The sequence below is a fragment of the Heloderma suspectum genome, chromosome 2, assembly GCF_057233095.1.
Source record: "Heloderma suspectum isolate Gila_16-S chromosome 2, 16-S_ref, whole genome shotgun sequence".
Classification (NCBI taxonomy): domain Eukaryota; kingdom Metazoa; phylum Chordata; class Lepidosauria; order Squamata; family Helodermatidae; genus Heloderma; species Heloderma suspectum.
Window position 1 is genome coordinate 377,024,763 of NC_139459.1, and position 25,802 is coordinate 377,050,564.

Genomic DNA, 25,802 nt, shown 5'->3' on the forward strand with positions numbered 1-25,802 from the left:
TCACCTCTATAACCATATTTTTGAAGTAGGCTCCCTTTCTTCATCATTAAATGATGCTTATATTACTGTGATACCTAAGCCAGGCAAAGACCATACCTAATGTGCAAACTATCAACCTATATCATTAGTTAATGTGGATATCAAAATATTAACAGCAATCTTGGCCAATAGATTACAACAGGTCATGGTTGTATTGGTTAGACCAGACCAGGTGGGATTTATTAAAAACAGACAGGAGGCTGATAATCTTAGATTAGTTGTTGATCTGGTTGCTTTAAACTCTGAAAGAACTGATCAGGCAGCCTTCACTTCCTTGGGAGCAGAAAAGGCCTTCGACAAAATTCACTAGAAATTTATTTTTACTATATTGACTAATTTTGGTTTTCCTACAGAATTTCTGAAATGGGTTAACATTTTATACTCAGCTCCTAGAGTAAGAGTATTGACCAACGGTTTATTTTCAGCTTTTTTTCTAGGGCGGGGCACTAGAGAAGGTTGCCCTCTTTCCCCATTGATAGTTAATTTATGTTTGGAACCCCTAGCATCTGCTATTAGACAAAATAATAGTATTCATGGATTCATCCATTTTGGACTAGAATTTAAAATTAGTCTTTATGCTGATGATCTTTTGTTGTTTATCTCGAGACTCCAGTCGTCAGTTCCAGCTTTGATGAAATTGATTAATACCTTTGGTGAATTGTCCAGCTATTCAATTAATTGGTCAAAGCTGGAAATAATGCCTATTGGACACAGGATATACTCTAGTGTATTAGCCAATTGGCAATTTTGACGGTGCCCAGAGTTTATTACTTATTTGGGAATAATTATTCCTAGAGATATATCTCAAATGATTAGTTTAAATTTAAACAAGTTGATTAATGGTATTTCAAGAGATGTAGATAGATGGGCATCTTTAAAGTTGAGTTTATGTGGTAAGGCGAATACACTTAACATGAATACCATACCTCAATTATTTATGTTATATGAGGGATCCCTATACTTATACTTGGCAAATATTTCCAAAACCTCAATGCTTTGTTTTGTAAATTCTTTTGGGGTTCCCGTCCACCAACAATATCTTTAAAAAGGATGCAACTTCCTAGTAATGAAGGTGGGTTCAGTTTTCCAGATCTAGCTATGTACCATCAGGCCTATTTGCTGACCTCTACTAAATTTTGGTCTTTCCCAATCAAATTAGATTTTCCTCCGTGGTCAGTATTGGAATCTTCTTGTCTGGACCCTCTCTTTAAATGGATGGCATTAGGTTCTTGGCATATTAAGGTAGGCAGAGCTCCTCCCACAATTTTGGCAGTTAGGGAAGTCTGGCTTATAATGTCACTTCAATTACAGTTTGATCCATTTTCCCATGCCAAATTGACTTTATGGGGAAATCCAGATTTAAGAATTGGCAAGAAAATGTTGTTATGGCAGACCTGGACAGATAAGAGGATCTTTACTTTAGATCAATTAGTGTGGGGTTGATGATGAGTTTTTGGTATTTTCAATTTTGCAAGATCAATTTGATATGCTAGCTTCCAAGGAATGGCAGTATTTGCAATTGAAACATTTGTTGGTATCTGGATTTGGTCCTGCTGCTTTTACTGACTCAGAGTCTCCTTCACTATTGGCAATACTTATTGAAGCGGATCAGATGTATTGACCTACGATTCATGTTTATAGACATTTATTATTAATGAATAAATATGACACAAGTGGTTTACAGCAGGAATAGAACAGGGAAATGGAACATCCTATTTTGTTTAATCAATGGACTGCCGTTTGGGGGTCTGTCTCGAACATTTCAATGGATCTTCGGTTAAGCCTTATTCAGCGAAAACTTTTGTTTCAGGTCTATTGGACACCACAATGTCTTTTTAGTAATGGCTTGTCAAATTCAGCTAATTGTTGGAGGTGTAATGCAACGAATGCTTCATTTATTCATATGTTTTGGAAATGCCCAATGGCTGCCTCCTTTTGGGAGGAAGTCATTGTATGGATAAATTTTGTATTGGAAAGCTCTTTAATATTTACTGATGTAAATGTTCTCTTAAATTACTTACCTGCTTCTTGGAACGTAACACATCGTCACCATAAATGGATTTTTCATGCCCTTTTGCTTGCTAAAAAACTGATACTACGATATTGGAAAGATAAAAGCTCACTGCCTATAACACAATGAACTGAGGAGTTAACAATAGCAACATTTGAAAGAGTGGCATATAGGCGTAACTTGCAAATGGGCTTATATCCGGATGTTTGGTCTGCTTTTACCAAAGTTTATGTGTAACCTTTTTTTCCCTTCCTTTCCCCCCCCAAATATTGTAATGTTAGACACTGAGGATTTTGAATATGTTGTTGGTATTTTTATTTCACGGTTTTTTTCTTTTTAGGTGTTATAATGTTTTTCAGTTTGTTTTGTTTTGTAAAAAAAAAAAAATTCAGAATAAAAGATTGATAATAAAAATGCATGCATTCGGCTGCCTGGAATCGCTGAGAGATACATCTCGTACCTTGAACACATAATGTCCCAGATTCGAACCCCACAATCTCCTGGGAACAGGATCTCCCCAATGTAGCAGGGCCAGAAAACACCACTGCCTGAGATCTTGGAGAACCTAGATACAGCTGGCATTATGGAAACTGGCGGAATGGGGAGAGCCAGGGGGATACGGTCACCTCTGCTAGCATCACCGATGCAATGAATATGAACTTGAGCACACTCCAGGAGAGAGTGGAAGACAGGAAGGCCTGGTGTGCTATGGTCCATGGGGTCACGAAGAGTCGGACACGATTGAACGACTGAACAACAACAACAAAGGGCAAGGAAGGGTGTACTGGAGGAGGTGTTGCTGTGTATGCTCATGCTAAACTGCATCCACGCATTTGGCTGCCTGGAATCGCTCAGAGATACATCTCATACCTTGAACACGTCATGTGCCATATTAGAACCCCACAATCTCCTGGGAACAGGATCTCCCCAGTGTAGCAGGGCCAGAAAACACCATTGCCTGAGATCTTGGAGAACCTAGATACAGCGGCCATTATGGAAACTGGCGGAATGGGGAGAACCGGGGGGATGCGGTCACCTCTGCATATAAACCCTACAGGAAGGAGAGGGAAGGGCGTCCTGGATGGAGGAGGTGTTGCTGTGCATGTCAAAGACGGAATAGTCCTGAGCAGACTTGAAAACCTACAAGGGCCAGAGTCTTCCACAGAAGCGCTGTGGGTGAGAATACCAGGCTCCAAAACTAGTTAAGTTCTAGGAACATTAGCTCTGTGGTTTTAAATCTGTTATTGTACCTTAAACCTCTGCACTGCTGCTAGGTTTTATTGTGGTTTGTATTTTTATATTGTAGTATTAACTTTTACATTTTATATTGTATTTTATTCTATATCTTACCATTTTAATATTTGTGAAGCGCTCAGAGAGCTTCGGTGATTGGGTGATATAGCTGACAGTGACCGCTTCCCTCTTGAATTGTCACTGGCACAATTTTTCCCTCCCAATTTCTCCTAAATCATTAGATGACATAGAGTACTTGATACTCAGTAATAGGAGGCTAAAGTGGAATGGACAGATGACTAAGATTTTGAACTCCCTAGATTTTGCCATACTAAGGGAGAAAATCTTATTAGAAACAAGCAACATTATTGATGCTTATGAGAGTTTAATCATACAAATATGAACTTTAATGACTCCAACTAATATTATTAGAAAAGAGAAAGTTTAAGAGAGGGACATGGTTTGATGAAGACTGGCAGAACAGTAAGAAAAGACTTGCCGGGGATCTAAGGAAACTGAAGTTAAGGAGAAATGACAAAAGCCTTGCCCCTCAAATACAATAGCTCAACTATGGTACCCCTTCATGGATCACTGCCTTGTTGTGGCGAAGGGGCTTGCGTAACTCAGTGAAGCCATAAGCTATGCCATGCAGGGTCACCCAAGACAGACAGGTCATGGTGGAGAGTTCTGACAAAATGTGGTCCACTGGAGAAGGAAAAGGCAACCCATTCCAGTATTCTTGCCAAGAAAACCCCATGGAACGCATCACAAGGTTAAAAGATATGACGCCAGAAGATGAGCCCTTCAGATCGGAAGGTGTCCAATATACTACTGGGGAAGAGCAGAGGGTATTTCCAAGTAGCGCCAGAAAGAGTGAAGCAGCTAGGCCAAAGCTGAAAGGACACTCAGCTGTGGATGTGTCTGGTGCTGAAAAGAAGGTCCGATGCTGTAAAGAACAATATTGTTTAGGAACCTGGAATGTAAGATCAATGAATCAAGATAAGCTGGAGGTGGTCAAACAGGAGATGGCAAGACTGAACATCGACATCTTGGGAATCAGCGAACTAAAATGGACAAGCATGGGCGAATTTAATTCAGGTGACCATTAGATCTACTATTGTGTGCAAGAATCCCGTAGAAGAAATGAAGTAGCACTCATAGTCAACAAAAGGGTGGGAAAAGCAGTACTGGGGTACAATCTCAAAAACGATAGAATGATCTCAGTACGAATCCAAGGCAAACCATTCAACATCACAGTAATTCAAGTCTATGCCCCAACCACTGAGGCCAAAGAAGCTGAGGTTGATCGGTTCTTTGATCAACACCGGTTGATCGGTGTACAAAATGAAGCAGGACAAAGGCTAATAGAGTTTTGCCAAGAGAACACGCTAATCATAGCAAACACGCTTTCCAACAGCACAAGAGGCGATGGTCAATATCGAAATCAGATTGATTATGTCCTTTGCAGCCAAAGATGGAGAAGCTCTATACAGTCAGTCAAAACAAGACCTGGAGCTGACTGTGGCTCAGATCATGAGCTGCTTCTTGCAAAATTTCGGCTTAAATTGAAGAACGTAGGGAAAACCACTAAACCATTCAGGTATGACCTCAATCATATCCCTTATGAATATACAGTGGAGGTGACGAATAGATTTAAGGAATTAGACCTGATAGACAGAGTGCCTGAGGAACTATGGATGGAGGTCTGTAACACTGTTCAGGAGGCAGCAACTAAATCCATCCCAAAGTAAAAGAAATGCAAGAAAGCAACGTGGCTGTCTGAGGAGGCTTTAAGAGTAGCTGAGGAAAGAATGGAAGCAAAAAGCAAGGGAGAAAGGGGAAGATATATCCAACTGAATGCAGAGTTCCAGAGAATAGCAAGGAGAGACAAGAAGGCCTTCTTAAATGAACAATGCAAAGAAATCGAGGAAAACAATAGAATGGGAAAGACTAGAGATCTTTTCAAGAAAATCGGAGATCTCAAGGGAACGTTTTGTGCAAAGACGGGCATGATGAAGGACAAAGAAGGCAGGGACCTAACAGAAGCAGATGAGATTAAGAAGAGGTGGCAAGAATACATAGAAGAACTATACAGGAAAGATCTGAATGTCCCTGATAGCTATGATAGTGTGGTCACTGAACTTGAGCCGGGCATCCTCGAGAGTGAAGTCAAGTGGGCCTTAGGAAGCATTACTCACAACAAAGCTAGCGAAGATGACAGTCTTCCAGCTGGGCTATTTAAAATCCTAAAAGATGATGCTGTTAAAGTGCTGCACTCAATATGCCAACACATTTGGAACACTCAACAGTGGCCACAAGACTGGAAAAGGTCAGTTTACAGTACAATTCCAAAGAAGGGCAACGCCAAAGAGTGTTCAAACTACCATACCATTGTGCTCATTTCACATGCCAGCAAGGTGATGCTCAAAATCCTACAAGCTAGGCTTCAGCAGTATGTGAACTGAGAACTACTGGAAGTACAAGCTGGGTTTCGAAGAGGCAGAGGGACTAGAGATCAAATCGCCAACATTCGCTGGATCATGGAGAAAGCAAGAGAATTCCAGAAAAACGTCTCTTTCTGCTTCATTGACTACGTTAAAGACTTTGATTGTGTGGATCACAACAAACTCTGGCAAATTCTTAAAGAGATGGGAGTACCAGACCACCTTACCTGTCTCTTGAGAAACCTGTACGAGGGCCAAGAAGCAACAGTAAGAACCAAACATGGAACAACCGAGTGGTTCAAAATTGGGAAAGGAGTACGACAAGGCTGCATATTGTCGCCCTGCTTATTTAATTTATATGCAGAGTACATCATGAGAAACGCCGGGCTGGATGAATCACAGGTCGGAATTAAGATTGCCGGGAGAATTATCAACAACCTCAGATATGCAGACGATACCACCCTAATGGCAGAAAGCGAAGAGGATCTCAAGAGCCTCTTGTTGAGGGTGAAAGTGGAGAGTGCAAAAGCTGGTTTGAAACTCAACATTAAAAAAACTAAGATCATGGCATCTGGCCCCATCACAGAAGGGGAAGAAATGGAAGCAGTGACAGATTTTATTTTCTTGGGCTCCAAGATCACCGCAGACGCTGACTGTAGCCATGAAATTAAAAGACGCTTGCTCCTTGGGAGGAAAGCTATGGCAAACCTAGACAGTATAGTAAGAAGCAGAGACATCGCCTTGCCAACAAAGGTCCGTCTAATCAAAGCTATGGTTTTCCCAGTAGTAATGTATGGCTGTGAGAGCTAGACTATAAGGAAGGCTGAGCGCCGAAGAATGGATGCTTTCGAACTGTGGTGCTGGAGAAGACTCTTACGAGTCCCCAGCACTGCAAGGAGGTCAAATCAGTCCATCCTAAAGGAAATCAACCCTGAGTGCTCATTGGAAGGACAGATACTGAAGCTGAAGCTCAAATATTTTGGCCACCTAATGCGAAGAGAACACTCCCTGGAAAAGACCCTGACGCTGGGAAAGACTGAAGGCAAAAGGAGAAGGGGACGGCAGAGGATGAGATGGCTATATAGCATCACTGATTCAATGGATATGAACTTGAGCACACTCCAGCAGAGAGCGGAGGACAGGAAGACCTGGCATGCTATGGTCCATGGGGTCACGAAGAGTTGGACACGACTTAACGACTGAACAACAACTATGGTATGATTATAAAACTCTCCCTAAAGAAAAGAAACAAAGTTATTGAGGCACAGTGAAAAGAATTGTGGGATGCAGCAATTCAAAAGGATTTTCAGAAATTTTGGCATTTTGTTGCTCAAGGTACAAGTAATTTATTTTATTATTAAATTAAATTTTATTTTTTATTTATTATTAAATTTATTAATCGCCCATCTGGCTGGTCACCCAGCCACTCTGGGCGATGTACAACATACAATAAAACAGTTTAAAACAATAAAATTCTACAATAAAAACATTTTCTAAAATACCCTAACCCACCCCAAATGCCTGCCTGAACAACCACGTTTTTAATGCACGACGGAAGCTCATTAAAGAGGGGGCATGACGGAGTTCCCTAGGGAGGGAGTTCCACAGAGTGGGGGCCACCACAGAAAAGGCCCTCTCCCTCGTCCCCACCAGTCTAGCTGTCCTGGCTGATGGGACAGAGAGAAGGCCATCCGAGGCTGATCTTGTTAAGCGGCCTGTGTCTGGTGCTGCTGGAGGCGCTCCTTAAGATAGGCTGGGCTGGAACCATATAGGGCTTTAAAGGTCAAAACCAACACCTTGAATTTGGCCCGGAAAACAACTGAGAGGTAGAGCTGCGTGTCATCCGCATATTGATGACACTGCACCCCAAACCTCCTGATGATAGCCCCCAGCAGGTTCACATAGATGTTACATAGCATCGGGGAGAGGATGGAACCCTGTGGCACCCCACAAGTAGTGGCCACGGGTCCGAAACCTCCTCTCCCAGTGCTACCCTCTGGTACCTGCTGGAGAGGAAGGACCGGAGCCACCGCAATACGGTGTCTCCAATGCCCAACCCCTCCAGGCGGTCCAGGAGGATACCGTGGTCAACGGTATCAAAAGCCGCTGAGAGGTCGAGGAGAACAAGGAAGGAGCATTCACCCCTATCCAGAGCCCTCCTCATATCATCTACCAAGGCGACCAAGGCCGTTTCTGTCCCATGCCCAAGCCTGAAGCCCGACTGAAATGGGTCTAGATAATCAGTTTCTTCCAAGTAAGATAAATTACTCTCTAGAAGCATCAGTGCAAGGAAAGGACTGGGAGAAATATTTCTCTGAAATATAGGGCCCCCAAACTGGTGTGCCCTCACAAGTCCATCAAACTCTATCATTAGATCTCCCTGAAAGGCTAGATGTCACTTTCAATCAGATTGAGGGGATTATTGCAAGACAATCAGGTAAAAAAGCACCAAGAGAAGACATGATCCCCATGTAACTTTATAAGGTGAGGCCAGAGTACTGGATCCCTATTTTTGCAAAACTGTTTTCTTGTATAAACCACAGTAGCTGTGTACCAGAGGGGTGGAAGCTGAGCACCATTGCTCCCAAACATAAAAAGGGAGATAAGAGAGATCCAGCTAATTATAGGCCTATTAGCCTTCTAGAGGTTGCTTCCAAATTGTGTGCAGGTTCCTCCTTTAAAAGTAAGAAGAATGGGCAGACATGCAAAAAAAGATATCTGAAGTACAAGCTGAGTTTCAAAGAGGGAAGTCTACAGCCGATCTGTGTTCTGCGATGAATTTTCTGTTGTGTAAATATGTTCATAACATGAAGCAAAAGCTGTATGTTGCCTTCATTGATCTGAAGTTAGCATCTGATACAATTTCTAGACATTTATTATGGCAGAAATTGGAAGAGACAAACATAGACCGTCGTTTACTATTTCTTATTAAAACACTGTATACCGATACATCGGTGCAAGTTAAATTTAATCTGGCTGGCCATCTTACCTCTAAAATAAAAACTTTTGTTGGAGTTAAACAGGGACGCATTTTGGCACCTTTTCTGTTTAACTTTTACATTAATGAGATGGTTAAGGAAGTCTGCAGTTTGCCCCGGTTACAGTTCTTGATCAAAAACTTTCACTACTAATGTACGCAGGTGACCTAGTACTTGTATCTAGAACTCAGGTGGGACTAAGATGGCTTCTTGCAAAGTTTGGCTCATACTGTAAGATAAATGCTCTGTCCATAAATTACACTAAGAGACAGGTTGTTGTGTTTGGGAAGCATCCTAAAAAGCATGTCTGGCATTTGGCTGAATATATTATAAATCAAGTGAAAACATTTAAATATTTGGGACTGGTCTCTTCAGAAATAGCTTCCTAGAATGTACAGCTGTCAAATATTAAACTGAAGGCCTTTAGATCAGCTAAAGCTATTCTGAAATTTGCTGCCTCTAAAGGAGGAAACTTGGTAAATCCTGCTCTGTTTGTTAGGAAGCCAAAACAGTGGCCCAAATCCTCTATGATGCAGAGGTCTGGGGTACCTCGAAGGTGTCAGGTTTAGAACCCCCTTAGAATTACTCTGTTGGGCCTACCTAAAGATGTGCTATCTGCCATGGTTAGGTTAGAGACCTGTATGTTGAGTACCAAGAGCCAAATAGATAAAAGAATTATATGTTATTGGTTTAAGGTGCAACATATGAATATCACTAGGCTACCCAAAAAATGTTTAATTGAACTGACTAATGGATTACCTTTTAAAACATGGATACACCACGTTGCCCAATTTATGGTTAAATGTGGTCTCTCATTGACCAAGCTTAAAAATGTCCCATCAGATATACTGAAAAATATTATTAAGAGAACTATAACGGTTGTTACTGAAAAGGATTTAAACCCTATTTATACATCTACATACCCACCATTATATTTTAAACTTAGAGAGGCCTGTGAACGTGTAGATTATTTTACTGAGCTGACATTTGTACAAATCAGGAAAGCTTTCACAGAGTTATGATTAAATGTGATAGATACTGCTTATAAAGATGGGAGGTATATGGGTATTCTAGCAAATGAGCGTATTTGTATTGGCAGTTCTCCTGAGCCAGAGGACCTTGTCCATTATATTCTGTGCTACCCCTTATACAACGACCCAAGGGAATGATTTGTGGTACCCTTAATCGAAAAATCCTCTTACCAGAGTCCTTTGGATATGATTTTCTATCTCCTAGTAGATATGGATAAATATGTGACCTGGCATGTAGCTCTCTTTGCCACTGCTGCCAAGAAGATCAGAAAGAAATATATAGCAGAGATAGCCATCAATTGCAAAGAAGATGACTGTATTTGATTTACACCATATCGCTCATGGATCAATGAGAGATTATTTTTATATTGTTAAATTTTGTATACTATGTGCCATATTTATTATGAATTACCTTTATTGCTAAAAGCAGTAAGTCTTCACAATTTTATATATTTAAAATAGAATAAAATACAAATAGGACAATAAGCTAAAATAGAATACCGTAAAAATATTAAGATAAAATACAGTAAAAATGGGAAACAGAAATACAAGAGTAAGAAGACTATAAGAATGCAAGAACACATTAACTTGGCTCAAAAGCTCCTCAACAGGATACTAGGCCAACACATATAACGGAGAACGGAATTTATATGGACCCCACATTGGGATGTGTTATGGGTGCCTAGCTCTTAACTTACTTGCAGCCAGGCCAATTTGGCAACCAGAGCAGTAATATGTACAATATTATGAGCCAACAAAATACAAACTTCATCAAGGGGAGGTCAATTAGAAAAAGAGCTGAGAATGAATTCAAGGAATTTTTGTCTAGGGGAGGTATATAGAGGGTATCGTAGCAAATAACGTTGAATGTCCTCCACTACCCCTGAATCACAGATGCAGAGTATTTGGTGCACAGAAATATTATTAAATCTTCCTTCCAAATAGTTGAGTACATACACTGAACGCGCAGAGCTGTAAACGCTCTTCTGAGTGGCGGCAGGGTAAGGTTAGCAAAATAGAGCTCCAGCCCAAAATATGTTTTATATATTGGGTACCAAGGAGGGTATGCCATTTGAGCAATTGGATGTAGGTCCCACCGTTTGGAATCAAGGTGGATTTTTCCTTTAATGAGTTGTTTAACTCTATTAGAGACATAATCTGGTGGGGCTCCCATACTAAACCCATACGAACGGAGAATCGTACTGACTGAATTTGCCCAAGAGCTTTGGGCCAAAGATTGTAGTTGTTCTAGAAAACATTTTTGGGGGAGATGGGTATCACTCATACTAACCACAGCTCCAAATTGAGTGAATCCCAAACACGTTCTGGGAACATCAAAAATACAGAAATAGAACCGTGAATCTTGAAGAGTCACTGATACCGCAACGGTCTCCCTGGGCCGAAATATACCTAAAATCTGAAGTAGTCGCCAAACATACCTGAGGTTATCAGCACTGACAAATGTCAACAGTTAGCAAATATTGGTTCTTCACGGGATATGCTCCCCCAGAAATACTTTTCAGTATTTACAAAATGTGCCTGACATTTCTGGATGTCAACAGCTAGCAAATATTGATTTTTCACAGTAATAGGTTCCCCCCAAAATACTCTCTTGGACAAAAGGGTTATGTATGTCTTATAATTTTACGTTTTTCAGAGCGGCGCACGCGCTGCTCTGCCCTGCGCGACAGCCCAGCGAGGGAGGCCGGCAGCGAGAGTCACCGGCCCCGAAGGCCGCTGGCCGAGCGCCGTGGCCGAGCGGGAGATGCCGGCCTCACGGGGCCGTCGTGCATATTGGCCAAGTTATTGGACAAGCCCTTGCGCCGCTTGATGCCCCGCACGGAGCCCGCCTGCGAGGCGCCCCCCATTCCCCCCCAGGAAATGCCCCCCCAAGCAAGGCCACGCCCTCCGCCTCCCTCCGCTCCCCTCCTACCTTCCGCGCCTCTGAGCGCCTCCGTCCCCTCAGGCTCCCGCTCCTCCCTCGCCGGGCGGATTTCCCTTCAGGCAAAGGCGGGGGGATTTCCGAGAGCCCCCCGTCCGTTAATGGCACTTCCTGCCTCTCTAGGAGCCGGAGCTCGGTTCATTTAACCCTTGGAGGACTGAGGGCCAGGAGCTGGGCGGCCTCCTTCCAGCAGCCTCCATTCGCGGAGTTCTGCGGGCTCCGGTTTTTTCTCCCCGGGCTGGTCCCCCCCGGCAGCGAAGCAGCCCTCCGGCTGCAGGGAGGCGGGAGGCGCTTCTTCTCCCTCTCCTGCAGAAAATCCCTGAATGGAGGAGATTCGCAGGTTGCCAGAAAACCCTTTCCTTCACCCCAGCCTCCCCGCGCCCGGTGCCCTCCAGCTGTGTTGGACTACAACTCCCATCACGCCCAGCCGGCGTGGCCACCAGCCATGAGTTTTAATCATTTTGGCTGACCATGCTGACTGGCAGTGATGGGAACTGCAGTCCCACATATCCAAAGGGAAGGCCGAGTGGTCACAGCAGAGCGCGCTTGGCTGGCAGCTCCCGGCGCCCGAGGTTCAGCGAAGGGGGGCAGGCCAGGTTCTGCCCCTCAGCCCCCTCCCAAGGGCCTAGTGGCCCGCACTCCGGTTTTCCCTTCCTTGCGGGGGGCTGCAAGGCTTGTCCCTGTTTTTCCATTACTTGCCAAGAAGGATGTGGGCGAAGAGGCACTCTCATAATACTAGAACCTGGGGTCATCGCATGAAGATGACCGGTGGGAGATTTAGGGCAGATAAAAGGACCTCTTCACACTGCACTACGGAATTCACAACCACAAGATGTAGGGGTGGCCACCAATTTGGATGGCTTTAAAAGCAGGTTAGAAACATTCCATGAGGGCAAGGGTACCAATGGCTACTAGTCCTGATGCCTCAATGCTACCCCCACTATCAGAGGCAGTGATTCTATGTATACCTGTTGCTGGGGAACATGGGTGAGAGGGTGCTATTGCCCTCATGTCCTGCTTGGGGGTTTCCCCTGGGCAGCTGGTTGGCCACTGCGTGAACAGAATGCTGGATTAGATGGACCCTTGGTCTGATCCAGCACAGCTGCTCTTATGTTCTTATATCTGCCTGGGCCATTCTGGCTAAGCCTACCCTTCCAGTGCTTCTTTTTCCCCCCCTGGAGTGGATTTTTCCACCCTGGGACGGATTGTCTGCAGAGAAGAGAGCCCCTTACTGTGGGATAGGTCCCATGATCGTAAGTGGCGGCTGGCTCAGGAGAGTGTTGGGAACAGTGGCGAACCAGCCCCACCCCTAACCCTCCCACTCAAGTTCCCAGCAAATTGTGTGCACAGGCATACTGCCTCCGATATTGGAGGTACCCTGGAGCTATCTGGACTAGAAGCCATTGACCGCCTTCTCCTCCAGGAATTTCTTTTAGAGCCATTCAAAGCCTCCTCCCCAAAAGAGGCAATCACTGGGCATTGCCCAGACATACGGTTAAAGCAGCATTTGCTGTGTTACACCTCCAGCAGTCACCCAACTTGGACAGCCCCTTTTTAAATCAGATGCTGCTGGGTCCCATGCACACAGGATTCTTTTTGAAATACAGCAGAGCCTGAGATCCATAGTTGCTTCAGATACAGATACTAAAGTCGCAATCTAAATTGGGACAATCCAGTTCCCTATTCCATTCCTGCTTAAGACCCCATGTATAATATTCATTCACCAAGTATTTATTATTTACTTTATATCATTTTAGTTACAACATTTCTATACATCTACACAGATTCTGGAATGGTGAAAAATAAAACAAAAAATAAAACTCCATAATCAAAATTGTTATTTTAAAACCGCTAAAAACCATGGCTGGTCAGTTAGGGAAGGCTGCCTGAAATAAGGATGTTCTCAGCAAGCACCAGAAACAAGGCAGTATTGGTGCCTGCCTGACCTCCAGAGGCAGGGAATTGCACAGAAAGGGGGCCACTGCACTGAAGGCTCTTCTCCAGCGGACTCCAGTCCTGCCATAGGTCCATGCTGAACCATCAGGAGCATCCCTTCTGATGACCGCAGTGACTGGGCACGTTGACAGGGGAGAAGGCACTCTCTCAGGTATCCTGGACCCAAGTTGTTCAGGGCTTTATACACTAGTGCCAAAACCTTAAAACTGGCCCATTAGCCAATAGGCAGCCAGGGCAGTTCCCTCAGCAAAGGGGTTGCAAGCTGAAAACAGGCAGCTCCTGACAACAGCCAAGCTGCTGCATTCTGCACTAGCTCCAGCCCCCAAACCAGCCTTAAGGGCAGCCCCACATACAGTGTATTGCAGTAATCCTGTCTTGAGGTTACTACCACCTGTACTTCTGTGGCCAAGCTATCTGTAAGACAGCATGTAGCTGATGAACCAGCCAAAGGTGGCAAAAGGTAGTCCAAGATGCTATGGCCAACAGAACCTCCAGCGACAGTGATGGATCTAAGACTATCCTCAGGCTACAAACCTGATCTTTCAAGGGAGTGGAACCCCATCCAAAACTGGCAATGAGCCCATCTCCCAGACCTGGGAGTCACTCACTCACAGGGCTTCCATTTTGCTAAGAGTCAGTGTATTGGCTCTCATCCAGCCCATGACTGAGTCTAGGCACTGATCCAGGGCTTGCACAGCCTCACCTGATTCAGATGTCACAGGGAGCCAGAGCTGTGTGTCATCAGCATACTGACGGCACTTGGCTCCAAATCATAGAATCATAGAACAGTAGGGTTGGAAGGGGCCCATAAGACCGTCGAGTCCAACGCTCTGCTCAATGCAGGAGTCCAAGTCAAAGCATCCCTGACAAGTGGCTCTCCAGCTTCATTGTGAATGCCTCCAGTGTGGGAGAGCCCACTGCCTCCCTAGGTAATTGGTTCCAGACCCTCCCATGGTATATATTTAGAAACATGGATCATGGGTCAATCTGACTGACCAGCCTCAAGATGGGCTTGCAATAGACTCTGAAGCTGTAAAAGCCACTGGGCCAAACCTAGAGTCTAAGAAATGTTGCAATTGCAACTACCACCATTCAGCCATAGCAGGAAAGTCGTCTTTGGCACACCAAGCCCAGAGTGGGCACACCAAGCCCAGAGTGGGCACACCAAGCCCAGAGTGGGCACACCCCCCACTAGTTGATCCAAAGAAAAAATCAATATATCCATCCAGTTCCACCACAAACTACATTTTCGTACCCATTTTTAAATTTGGCTTTCCCCACAGAGTTGATTTTGCACGACAAAGTGGATCAAAGCTTAATTGGCCTGACATTATATGCCCCACAACACCGTAACTGTGGGAGGAACCCTGTGTGTTTGTGCCGAGAACCTAATGCCCTCTATTTAGAGAGAGGATCCATGTTAGAAGATTCCAAAACTCACCAGATCTAGGTGGAAAATCAGATCTAAGTGGAAAAGACCAGAATTCTGTACATATCAGCAAATAGGCCTCATGATATAAACAAGATCTGGAAAGCCAAAAAAACCTTCTTTCCTTGAAAGTGGCATCCCTTTCAAGGATATTTGCTATGGCGAGAAACCCCTTCCCCCCAAAACGTTACAAAACAGAGCATCAGTGTTAAACTAAGATTCAACAGCCAATTTGGTCGACATTTGTCATTGGAATGGAAGGGGGCACCTTCTTGTCCTTTGCCTTAGGTAGAAAAATGCCTTGGGTCTCTACCCCCATACATCTGCACATTCTCCAGGTGCCCCCGTTAATACATTAGAGGATTCCACAAGTGGAAAGTGGCAGGCAGGGTGGGAGAATATGACTTTTGCAATGTTCCCCTTTCTTCTACAACCCACGGTATCACCCCCCACACTGTTCTAGAGGATCAACCAAAACTCTAGAGAACATTTAGGGGGTCCGGGGGGTGTAAGAGGAGGGCAGAATCGGTCAAAATCAGGTCTCCCACTTTGCTAAATTATGCAGCTTTCTGTCAACAGAAAATTTAATATATTCTTTTATGCATTGACAAAATTATGTCCTTAAAAGGAACCAGAGGATGGAAATACTGAATGACTAATATAATAACACGTGTGTATTTAAACCATTTGTACTGTGAGGGTTCTTTGATGTAAAGTAAGACATGTGCCTGCCACAGCCTCCTTTTATAATCCAGACACTTTCTCATGCCTCACACACATAAACAGAGTGTGATAGCTCTAGGGGGGCTGGTAACCAATGAAAGTCTGGGGAATGCTAAGAGCATATATTTGGGCTGGCCCTGGCTCCACACTTGCATCTGAGGCTGCCTCATAAGTACACCCTTCCTCCTGAGGTGGCCCTTAGTCCTGCGTATTTCCTGGGCGAAAGGGTATTCTGGGAATCAGGAAGGAACTGCCACCATAGCTCTGAGTATCCCAGATGATACACTGCGATTGGTGCTCTGGTGAGCCATGGGTCGTGGGAGGGGAATCTGGAGTTACGGCTGGGCTCGAAACAGTGTTCAATGGTTTGTTGGGAACCTCAGACAAGGCATCGGTGTCATAGAATCCCTCCTGTTGCCCCAGGTCTGCTGTGGGAGAGGACTGCTCCAGAGCTTCAGACACCTCCTCCTCCAAAGAGGTGTGTGTGTGTGTTCCTTGATGGTACTGGAGGGCACCCCTCTGGCGGAATCTTTTTCCACACTTCAGGCATTCAAAAGGTTTCTCCCCTGTGTGAATTCTTTGATGTCTAGGAAGGCAATCCCTTCGACTGAAGCGCTTTCCACACTCCAAGCATTTAAAAGGTTTCTCCCCTGTGTGAGTTCTTTGATGTGAAATAAGGGTTGCCCTCTGAGTGAAGCACTTGCCACACACCAAGCATTTAAATGGTTTTTCCCCTGTGTGAGTTCTTTGATGGTAAATGAGGTTCCATTTCATGCAGAAGCTCTTTCCACAAACCGAGCATTTAAATGGTTTCTGCCCGGTGTGAGTTCTTTGATGAGAACAAAGATTTTGCTTCCACCTGTAACTTTTTCCACACTCCAAGCATTTAAACGGTTTCTGCCCTGTGTGAGTTCTTTGATGTAAAGAAAGGGTTTGCTTCCATCTGAAGCTCTTTCCACACTCCAGACATTTAAACCGTTTCTCCCCATTGTGAGTATTTCGATGAAATGTAAGAGACCGTCTCCATCTGAAATTCTTTCCACACTCCAAGCATTGATATGGTTTCTCCCCTGTGTGAGTGATTTGATGTAATATAAGAGTTTCTTTCACACTGAAGCTCTTTCCACACTCCAAGCATTGAAATGGCTTCTCCCCTGTGTGAGTTCTTTGATGACGATTAAGGGCACTTCTATCCCGAAATCTCTTCCCACACTCTATGCATTGATATGGTTTCTCCCCTGTGTGAGTTCTTTGGTGGTAATTAAGAGCAGACTGGCAGTTGAAGCTCTTTCCACACTTCTGGCATGGATATCCTTCTCCCACCTGATGAATAGTTTTATGTGCTGTCAAGGAACCCTTCAGCTTGAAACACTTTCCACACTCAAGGCATTTAAATGGTTTCTCTTCTGTGTGAGTTGTCTGATGACTTTTAAGGATTTCCCTCTGACCGAAGCTCTTTCCACACTGCAAACATTCAAAAGGTTTCTCTCCTGTGTGAATTCTTTGATGTCTAGCAAGGTCATGCTTGTCACTGAAGCTCTTTCCACACTCGACACATTTAAATGGGTTGTCTTCTCTGTGAATCATCTGATGACGAGTAAGGCTGTGCCTGGACATGAAGCTCTTTCCACACTGCAAACACTCAAATGCTTTCTCTTTCTCTCCCGTGTGAATTCGCTGATGTGTTGCAAAGCTCACCTTCCACCGGAATCTCTTTCCACACTGCAAACATTCAAAGGGTTTCTCCCCTGTGTGTATTCGCTGATGTGATTCAAGGGCACTCTTCCAGCTGAAGCTCTTTCCACACTCTAGGCATTTAAATGGTTTCTCTCCTGTGTGAATTCTTCGATGTTTAGCAAGATCATGCTTCTGACTGAAACCCTTTCCACACTCCAGACATTTAAATGGGTTGTCTTCTCTGTGAATTATCTGATGACGACTAAGGCTGTATTTGGAAATGTAGCTCTTTCCACATTGCAAACATTCAAACGGTTTCTGCCCTCTGTGCGTTGTTTGATGTAAAGAAAAAGCCTCCTCTTGGTTGAAGCTCTTTCCGCACTCCAGACATTTAAATGGTTTCTCTCCTGTGTGAGTTTTTTGATGTACTTGAAGGGCACCCCTCTGGCGGAATCTCTTTCCACACTCCAAGCATTTAAACGGTTTCTCTCCTGAGTGTATTCTTTGATGGAGTGTAACTGCCCCCCTCTGACTAAATCCTTTTCCACACTCCCGACAGTTGAATGGTTTCTCCCCTGTGTGCGTTCTTTGATGGGAGATAAGTACTGTACTGTGCTTGAAACTCTTTCCACACTCAAGGCATTTATATCGTTTCTCCACTGTGTGGGTTTTACAATGTTCATCCAAGCTGGATTTAAGAGTGAGTGTTTTTCTGCACACAGGGGATTCCTTCTCTCTCTCTTCTTCAGGTGCTTTTTGTTGTACCATAATTGCATGGAGGTCAACATCCAGACATTTATTCCTCTCTTTATTGATTTGGTTTCCCTCCAGCTTGTTCATCCCATATTGATTCCCAACATTTTCTCCAAGTCTAACCACTTATTGCTTTCTTCAAACACTTGATGTGGTCTTTTCATTTATTTTCTCCCACACATCCCCGGCTAAAAGAAAAAAATAGAAACAGAACGTGAGTGCAAAGACAAAAGGCACTTGCAAATTAGGGAATCCATTTGATGGAATCAATTAGAAGGGAACACCTCAGTTCCTTAAACCTAATCTAACTTTATCTCCAAAAGTAAAGCCAAGAGCAATGACTCCAAAGAGATATTCTGTCCACTGCAGAGTAAATCAAAATGCTTTCCAAGGCCACATTCATTTCAGTTCTGTGAGGCTGCTGCAATCCATGCATTGAAATGCAAGAGTGCGTGCCCATTTCCTCCCAAAAAGAAACTTCTAGAACAAGGAAGAGGAGCAGCCCACAGCTTTACAAGGACATGATCTAGGCAAGCCAAGAGTTCACACAGACTGTCACGATCCTCAGTACTTAGCCATGAGCCAGGAATCCCACACTGGGCTGCTTTTTGCACTCTCTAATCCCATCCATGCACCCATCCACCTGCATCTTCCTCACCCTTCCAAATCTGGCACCCAACATCCTCTCACTTGACACTGGTCCAAGGAATATACTACCAGGCAGAGGTGTATTGCTAAAAGAAGGGACAAATGATGGCTACAGTGTGAAAGATGCTAGGAAGTTGAGCTTCTTCACTGCAGGAACGTGGACTTTATAGTTAAATGTAACTATACAGTAAGAATGTGTTCTGAATTTTGTACACTGCCTTGAAAGAGCTCTTTGGCATTATAGGTAAGCTCTTTTAAATGAATTAATATAAGTAAAAGCAAATGTTATGGCAATATACTGCCCCAGACTCTTCTGGCACACTTACCCCACTGCTCATGCTTAATTGCAGCCACACATTTTGCTATCTGGAATAGCTCAGGGTTAGAGCATACATAACTTGAATTAGACCCCCAGAATCCCTAGACAAAAGATCTTCCCAGTGTAGCAGGGCGGGAAAACACCACTGCCTGAGATCTTGAAGAACCTAGATACAGCGGCCATTATGGAAACTGGTGGAATGGGGAGAGCCAGGGGGATACGGTCACCTCTGCATATAAACCCTACAGGAAGGAGAGGGAAGGGCGTCCTGGAGGAGGTGTTGCTGTGCATGTCAAAGAGGGAATGGTCCTGAGCAGACTAAAAAAACCTACAAGGGCCAGAGTCTTCCTCAGAAGCGCTGTGGGTGAGAATATCAGGCTCCAAAACTAGTTAAGTACTAAGAACATTAGCTCTGTTGTTTTAAATCTGTTATTGTATCTTAAATCTCTGCACTGCTGCTAGGTTTTATTGTGGTTTGTACTTTTATATTGTAGTATTAAGCTTTTACATTTTATTTTGTCTTTTATTCTGTATCATACCGTTTTAATATTTGTGAACCGCTCAGAGAACTTCAGCTATTGGGTGGTGTAGAAATGTAATAAGAAATGTACATAAATAAACATGCTCAGGCCAGAAGGCTCAGGGCAATGATGAAAAAAGGAAATCAGGGAGGACTCCAAATGATTTAATTCTAAACGGTATCGCCCAGCCCTCGGTACGAGATATAAATGTTGCTGAACCAACTGGGAACAGTGACAACAGTGCAATCAGATTTAAGATAAAATTGCCTGGAATTCCAACACAGTCACATTTTACTTCAAAAGAGGAAACTTCTCTAAAATGACGGAAGAGGTAAAAAGGAAGTAGAAAGGGACAGGTCAAGGGGGTTAAAATGAGTAAGCGCATAGAAGGACAAGCCCTGCTGAAAAACAATCAACATGGCTTTGGCAAAGGTAAGTCCTCTCATTCTACCCTTTAAGAGTTCCTCTTATGGATCAGTAACTGGTTAAAGAGCAGAAAGCAGAGACTAGGGATAAATGGAATGAAGTAAATAGTGGGGTCCCACAGGGATCTGTATTGGGACCAATGCTTTTCAACTTATATATAAGTGATTTAGAATTAGGAGTGAGCAGGGAAGTGCCTGTATTGGCCCCAGGCCTGTAACCAAGTCACCTGTAGGTTTAGAGGGGCCTAGAGATCCATAACGCTTTGCTTAGGTTCATTATTAGTGCAATTCCTTTGCTAGTGGGCCTCTGAGCGCGTGAGATGAGTGAAAGGTCAATAGCAGCGGCCTCACCACATTCCATGCTAACGAAGGGTAGCATCTTATCAGGGCCTTGTATGTGCCTGGGAAGTGAGGCTATGTTTATGCCAAGCTGCAGGTGTCTGTGCTGGGAAAGTTTCCTTCTGAACAAGCACTGTTAGTCTATGCTGGGAATGAAAGCTAATTAACGCTTGCTGTTGTCATGCTGCCTCACTGCTAACATGTATGGTATAAAACCCATTTTACCCCATGGCTCTGGGTTCAGAGAAGCTGTCTGATCCAACCACTGGGTATGCCTGTGTGCTGATTGTACTCAGTAAAGTATCTCCTTGTAAGTAAACCTGAATCTGATTTATCACTATCTTGGCACATCTAAATTAAGAGTTCGAAGTCTACTGCAGGGGCAATACAGTGCCCAAATTTGATGACACCAAATTATGTAAGCAAGGGTAAAGGGATGCACATTGGGGCAAAAAATCCCAACTTCAGGTCTAAGCTGATGGGATCTGAACTAGCCGTGACTGACAAAGAAGGAGATCTTGGAGCTGTGGTAGACAGCTCAATGAAGATATCAACCCAGTGTATGCCTGTTGTGGAAACAGGAAACTACGAATAGGTATTAGTAGGAAAGGAATTCAAAGTAAAACTGCCAATATCATACTCCCCTTATACAACTCTATGGTGCAACCACACTTAGGATATGGTGTACAGTCCTGGTCACCACACATTAAAAAAAAGATACAGTAGAACTGGAAAAGTGCAGAAACGGGCAACTGACATGATCAAGGGGATGGAGCAACTCTCATATGATAGAAAGTTATAACAGTTTGGATTGTTTAGTTTGGAAAAAAGAACTGTGACGGGAGATATGATAGAGGTGTACCAAATTCTGCATGGTATGGAGAAAGTGGATAGCAAAATATTTTTCTCTGTTTCTCATAATACTAGAACCTAGGGTCATTCCACGAAGCTGATTGGTGAGAATTCAGGAAAGAAAAACAAAGTATTTCTTCACACAGCACTTAGTAAAACTATGGAATTCGCTACCAGAGGACGTAAGGATGGCCACGGATTTGGATGGCTTTACAAGGGGGCTAGACCAATTCCTGGAGAAGGCTATCAATGGCTACTAGTCCTGATGGCCCTATGCTACCTCCAGTATCAGAGGCAGTGTGCCTATGTACACCAGTTGCTGGGGAACATGGGCAGGAGACTGCTGTGGCAATCACATCCTGCTTGTGGGTTTCCAGTCGACAGCTGTTTGGCCACTGTGTGAACAGAATGCTAGACAAGACAGACGCTTGGTCTGATCCAGCAGGGCTCTTCTTATGTTCTTATGTTGACCTTGGCCACTCTGAGTAGACATTCCTGGTTGAGACAGCCCAATGCTCTGATTCTGAGCAGTTTCTTCAACAAATTGGCTGGACACAGCAGATCACATGGCAGAATATCTATCTTTCTGGTTTTCTTTCCAATCGAGACTCCACAATGTACAGGCATCAAACTAACACTTTATATAGTTCTTTGCCACTCCTTGATCAATGCAGTCAGCCAAGGCAACTCACAATAATATTAATATCAAGAGCTCATGTAAAACAGGCAAATAAGGAGCACCAAAAACAGAGAAAACAAGAGGCATCTAGTATCAGCAGCAAAAACAATCCAGCATGTTAATAGCTCACTGAAACACAATGGACTGCACTATCAAACTAAGAATTGGAAGGGAAGGACGAGGCAGGCTTCCCGGGATAGGGAGTTACATAGGGCCACAGACAAGAAGGCCCTGTCTCTCATACCCCCTACTCTGCCCAACCTAGCCTCAGATGGTGGTGGGATGAGGAGCACAGCCTCCCCTGGCGATATCAACGGGTCTCCTGTATCATGCGAGAAGAGGGAGTCTTTCAGATAGCCTGGTCCCCAAACAGTTCAGGGCTTTAAAGGTCATAACTCACAGTTCGATTTGAGCTTGGATGCTTTGCACGAAAGAAGTACCAGGTTCAATCTCTGGCATCACCAGCTAGTGCTACGAAACAATCCCGCCTGAAATTATGGAGATCTGCTGCCAATCTCTGCTACCAGTACTGGGTTAGGTGGAGCAATAGGATGAACTCAGGATTTTTAGCTGTTTCCTCTGATTGTAGTGAACATCAAATAGTATTGGAGTGGATTCCTGGCACCAACATGGTAGCAGCAATCTGCACCCACTGCAGTATACAAACCCTCCTCAAGGGCAGCCCCACAGAGGGCACACTGCAGTAATCAAACCTTAACGTTGGCAAGGGCTGTGGAACAGTGTCAAGGTGCTCTGAGGAGGGAGGTTCTGTGGATAACTACAGGTACTTGCTGGAAAACTAAAATCCCTCTGTGATGGAACAGGGAAGATAAGCATTAATCATTTTGCTCACACAAGGAAGGGAAAGGGGATCCTCACCGACAGAAGCCACATGCCTCTAATCCTCCCTCGTGTCTTCCTTGTACAGACGGCCCTCTACCCTGGATCCAGCACAGCCCGCTCCTCCTTGGAGAAGCCCACAGTCCCCTCCTCAAAGGGCACTGGGAGCTAAAAGGGAAAAAAAGAAAAAAATGCATTTCTCATCACAAAAATATACCGATAGTTATGTCCTTTTATTTATTCTTTTCATAGATTGATATACCACTTTCCAGTGGGCTATCAAGCTGGCTTGCACAAATGATAAAAACAGAAAATATAACACCAAAAACAAAGTAAATTAGGGAGCAATCCTATGGCCGCTACCTAGCAGCTAGACAGCCATAGGATATGTCGGTTCCCTGAGAACCATCTTCCCCCCCTTCCCACGCTGCCTCGCAGGCAGCTCGGAATGCCCCTGCGCTCCACACTCAGGAGTGCAGAGCAGCAAAAACAGGGCATTCTGGGGGGCGTTCTGGGGCAAGGAAGGTGGAAATGCTAGTACGACACATCCAACGCGTCACCCAGCAGCTGCTTCCCTTGCTCTGCCTTCCTGCAGTTAGACAAGACGAAATTGACTGTCTAGATGCAAATGCAGGGTGGCTGAAGAGCAGAGGGGACAATCCCCTCCGCGCTTCTCCTGCCCTGCATTGGATAGGCGGTCACCTCCAAGTTCGGAGGCAGCCACCTATCCTGGTAGGATTGCTCCCTCCATCACCAGTCAGCCAACACCATGCTGGCTGGGTCACCCTTCAGAAAAAGCCTGCGGATGTCTCACAGCCAACACAGAAGCAGCTTGCCTCACGTCAGTGGGGAGCGTGTCCCAGAGGGCAGATGCTGGGACACTAAGCGCTCTCTTACAGCAGCTCCTGAGGTGACCCTTAGGAACAACATAGCAAGCTGCCTTACACTGAGCCTGACCATTGGTCCATCTGGCCTAGTATTGGCCACACTGATGGGCAGGGCCTCCCCAGGGTTTCAGGCAGGAGTTTTTCCAGCCCTACCTGGAGATGCCAGGGATTGATCTGGGCCCTTCTACATGCAAAGCAGGGGCTCTACCAAGGAGTCATGGCCTCTTCATCAAGATGAAATGGTTAGATTTTGTGGTTTCGGATACCTGAACTATTGTGTTCTTTGCATTACTTTTGTAAGTTGTAACTCATTATAATCTTTAAAAATTCTGTCTAAGAAAAGTTTAGGACTCATATCCTATAAAAATATATTTTCTGATCCATGTTTATATAAACCTGTGTTTACTATGGATCAAATGTTGGTCTTAAGTCTAAGTTACTTGGGTTCAGATCCTTGCTCAGCCGTACAGCTTACTTATCTCAATGGGTAACCTAACCTGTTGCAAGGATAAAATAGGATAAACCTGTGTATTCTGCTCTGAATATTTTGTGGAAAGGATGGGAGATATATATATATATATATATATATATATATGAATTTTAAAAATCATGATCATATTTAGGGCTGTCACTTCATTAAAGAAATCTTAATTATTTACCCATTTTTAAAAATTGTGTTCTGCTTCTCTTCTACTAGGGAACTTAAAAGTAGCTAACATAGGATACAAAAATAATCACAACACTGTCATAACTGAAGTCCGAATCAGCCCCGTTAGTAGCCACGGATATAGACAGAACATACTTCAGTGACGGGTTAAGAAGAGACTTTACTGGATATATAACAAGCTTACATCTCAAGGTAAGTTGGCGGAGGTCAGCCTGATGGTCAGCATCACTTGCAGGAGGAAGTAGGAAGAATAGGAGAGTAGAGGGAGGAGGCAAGGAAATGCTATCTCCAAGAGATCCCCTCCCATGTGACTCAGGTACATATTAATCCTTCAAGTTCAGGTTAAGTGACTCATGGCCCTAGTCCCTCCAACAAAAGCAACACAATAAATATTAGAATCCAGCTTATCAGCAGAACAAAATTCCCACCTCCTCAATGGCCTCTTTAAAGAGAAAGGTCTTTGCCTGGAGCTGGAATGCATATAGTGATGAGGCCATATGGGCTTCCCTAGGAAGGGCACTCCAGAGTAATGGTGCTACAACTGAAAAGGCTCTGTTTCTTGTGCCCATCAAACCTCAACCAATGGGAGTCCTAGAGCTGGCACTCAGATGTCAAATGAAGTGCATGTGAGGGAACATATGACACCAGGCAATAGTGAGAATTCGGCCCCAAGCCATGTAGGGCTTTAAAAGTAAGGACAAGCATCCTGAACTGAGCCTGGAAACAAACAGGTAACCAGTGCAAATCAAACAGGACTGGAGTGAAATGCTCCATCTGACCTGTCCCACAACAAATTCAATTCACTCAATATGCGTTTGCGTATGAAATATTTCCTTGATTTTTATGATGTCAGAAGTTCTCCACCCGAAGACCGCAAGGTCCATCCCTTTGAAAAAGCCAAACAAGATCTTCATCAGTCCTCAGAAAAGGAAGATCCACAGTCCAAGACATCTGGAGGGCAGCACTGCGCGGACCTCCTCCTCCACGGTGCCCGCCCCCCCTTTTTCCGAGCGTGCTCTTCCGCCCACACCACGAGGTTTGCTCTGCGCCAACCCACGCTCCTGCCCCCCCCCCCCGCCAGGGCTGGGTGGATCTCCGAGTGGATCCACCAAGCAAGCACGCAAATCTTCGGGCCCCGCTTGGCGACTGGGCTGCATGGACCCAGCCCCCCACCCCGGCCCCGCTACGACTCCGAGAGGGGAACTGGGGGGGGCTTTTCCCTCCCCCCAAATACTGCCGCCTTCCTCCCTCCCCCCCCCCGCAGCGCAGCCCGCTCACCTCGCGGCCCCGCCCCCGCGGACCGGCCTCCCCCTCCGCGCAGGGGCTCCTCGCCACGCCGAGCCCCCTTCCGGGAAGGCGGGGGCACTTCCGAGCATCTCCCCCGCCCCGATAGCGCAACTTCCTGCCCC

The 25,802-nt window shown here is 44.7% G+C and overlaps 1 protein-coding gene across 6 annotated transcripts; it reads right to left on the reverse strand.

Annotated features, from left to right (window-relative positions):
• Positions 1 to 13,399: 13,399 nt before the first annotated feature.
• Positions 13,400 to 25,802, reverse strand: LOC146356278 (uncharacterized). 6 transcript variants are annotated; one of them, XM_084831401.1, is made up of 4 exons: positions 25,672 to 25,767; positions 24,578 to 24,759; positions 22,853 to 23,007; positions 15,635 to 18,404 (listed from the first exon to the last, which is right to left on the reverse strand). In XM_084831401.1, the coding sequence occupies exon 4, from the start codon at positions 18,301 to 18,303 to the stop codon at positions 15,985 to 15,987; it is 2,319 nt and encodes a 772-aa protein (XP_084687527.1). In that variant the 5' UTR covers positions 18,304 to 18,404; positions 22,853 to 23,007; positions 24,578 to 24,759; positions 25,672 to 25,767; the 3' UTR covers positions 15,635 to 15,984. The 6 variants fall into 6 exon arrangements, with proteins under 6 accessions (XP_084687528.1, XP_084687526.1, XP_084687529.1 ...); XM_084831399.1 differs by having other exon boundaries at positions 15,985 to 18,404; positions 22,879 to 23,007; positions 24,578 to 24,752; XM_084831402.1 differs by lacking the exon at positions 24,578 to 24,759 and having other exon boundaries at positions 13,400 to 18,404; positions 25,672 to 25,758.